Consider the following 1,792-nt stretch of genomic DNA (forward strand, 5'->3'; position numbering starts at 1 on the left):
GAGCCAGGTAAAAAACGCTAGTGGAGAGAGCTCCTGACCTTGCCCAGAGGCAGTATTTAGCTACGTTACAATTTTTGGTGAATTCGTGGAATCGGGACAACGTAGGTTAGAGGACTGACTAGCAGATCCACTACCGGTTAGAAAGGCAGGCTGCAGAGGACACTTCGCTCCATTAGATGCCGCTGTGGTCACTCACAAGCCAACAGCAGATTACAAAAAGGTGGTTTCGTTTTTTCTCGAGTACTTCTTCTCATGAGTTTGGGCCACTCAAAACTAGGACTCCAGCCAGGTTTTCCTACAAGTTACTGCCCCCAAGGTGATGGTGAATACAAAATGAAACCAAAGACAGGAAAACAAAATTCTCGAGGTGGGGGCATCTCTAGGTCCCCCCCTTTCAGGAACTGCGAAAGTAGCCAAGCCAAATGCATCGTAATCAAACTGTTGGGCCGAACACGCCCGGTTACTTCTGTCCTCAGATTCTAAGGGTATGAATACTCAAAAATTCAAAGGCTAAGTGCAACTAACCATCTTCACAAGTTTGGAAAGTTATAGCTCTTTTAAGTGGCAATATGGGTGGCTCTTAAAAGAGCCTGAAATCGCTGGTGTCGTTGTGGCTAACAAGTTCACTTGGAGCTGGTGTACTTGGTGACGGCCTTGGTGCCCTCGGACACGGCGTGCTTGGCCAGCTCGCCGGGCAGCAGCAGGCGCACGGCCGTCTGGATCTCCCGGGACGTGATGGTCGAGCGCTTGTTGTAATGCGCCAGGCGCGACGCCTCGCCCGCGATGCGCTCGAAGATGTCGTTGACGAACGAGTTCATGATGCCCATGGCCTTGGACGAGATGCCCGTGTCGGGGTGCACCTGCTTGAGCACCTTGTACACGTACACCGAGTAGCTCTCCTTGCGGCTGCGCTTGCGCTTCTTGCCGTCCTTCTTCTGCGCCTTGGTCACCGCCTTCTTGGAGCCCTTCTTCGGGGCTGGAGCGGATTTCGCAGGCTCTGGCATTGCGTCCAAACACTCCTAAGCAAACGCGAAGAAGATACGCCTACGAGCAAGCGACCTCTTTTTTATTTGGTGTGTATGCAAATTAGGGCTGGCAGAATTACGATTTCTGATTGGCCTCTTAAGTATCTTAGCTGCTGATAAGCTCCTTCTTTATCCTAAACTCTCATTGGCTCTTCCACATAGTTCCTCTATGAATACATTGACCTTTCTACCATAAACGTTTTATGTAAATTGGAAGCAGGTTTGTCTTGGATGTGCTTTTTTTGATTGGCTGGAATTTGTGTTCGGCCAATGGCATAGGCTGCTTTACCAAACCTCTGCAGAGTATAATAGTCTAGCTTCTTTCTCCTTAAGCTCAGTTTTTCTTTTTCTTTCGTCGTACTCTCCTCTCGGCGTTATGTCTGGACGCGGGAAGCAGGGCGGCAAGGCGCGCGCCAAGGCCAAGACGCGCTCGTCGCGGGCCGGGCTGCAGTTCCCGGTGGGCCGCGTGCACCGCCTGCTGCGCAAGGGCAACTACGCCGAGCGGGTCGGGGCCGGCGCGCCCGTGTACCTGGCGGCCGTGCTCGAGTACCTGACGGCCGAGATCCTGGAGCTGGCGGGCAACGCGGCGCGCGACAACAAGAAGACGCGCATCATCCCGCGCCACCTGCAGCTGGCCATCCGCAACGACGAGGAGCTCAACAAGCTGCTGGGCCGCGTCACCATCGCGCAGGGCGGCGTCCTGCCCAACATCCAGGCCGTGCTGCTGCCCAAGAAGACCGAGAGCCACCACAAGGCCAAGGGCAAGT

The 1,792-nt window shown here is 54.2% G+C and overlaps 2 protein-coding genes across 2 annotated transcripts; one reads left to right on the forward strand and one right to left on the reverse strand.

The window, feature by feature from the left end:
- Positions 1-543: 543 nt before the first annotated feature.
- On the reverse strand, positions 544-1,018 carry LOC144232895 (histone H2B type 1-C/E/F/G/I). The gene has a single exon (XM_077765734.1). The coding sequence runs from the start codon at positions 1,002-1,004 to the stop codon at positions 624-626; it is 381 nt and encodes a 126-aa protein (XP_077621860.1). The 5' UTR covers positions 1,005-1,018; the 3' UTR covers positions 544-623.
- Positions 1,019-1,386: 368 nt separating this feature from the next.
- LOC144232922 (histone H2A type 1-E) lies at positions 1,387-1,791 on the forward strand (the record flags this gene model as incomplete). The annotated part of the gene is made up of 1 exon (XM_077765765.1): positions 1,387-1,791. A coding segment is annotated over exon 1 (390 nt), but the record flags the coding sequence as incomplete, so codon positions are not given.
- Between the last annotated feature and the right edge of the window lies 1 nt (position 1,792).

Source organism: Crocuta crocuta, unplaced genomic scaffold (genome assembly GCF_008692635.1).
Source record: "Crocuta crocuta isolate KB4526 unplaced genomic scaffold, BGI_CrCroc_1.0 scaffold811, whole genome shotgun sequence".
NCBI classification, from domain to species: domain Eukaryota; kingdom Metazoa; phylum Chordata; class Mammalia; order Carnivora; family Hyaenidae; genus Crocuta; species Crocuta crocuta.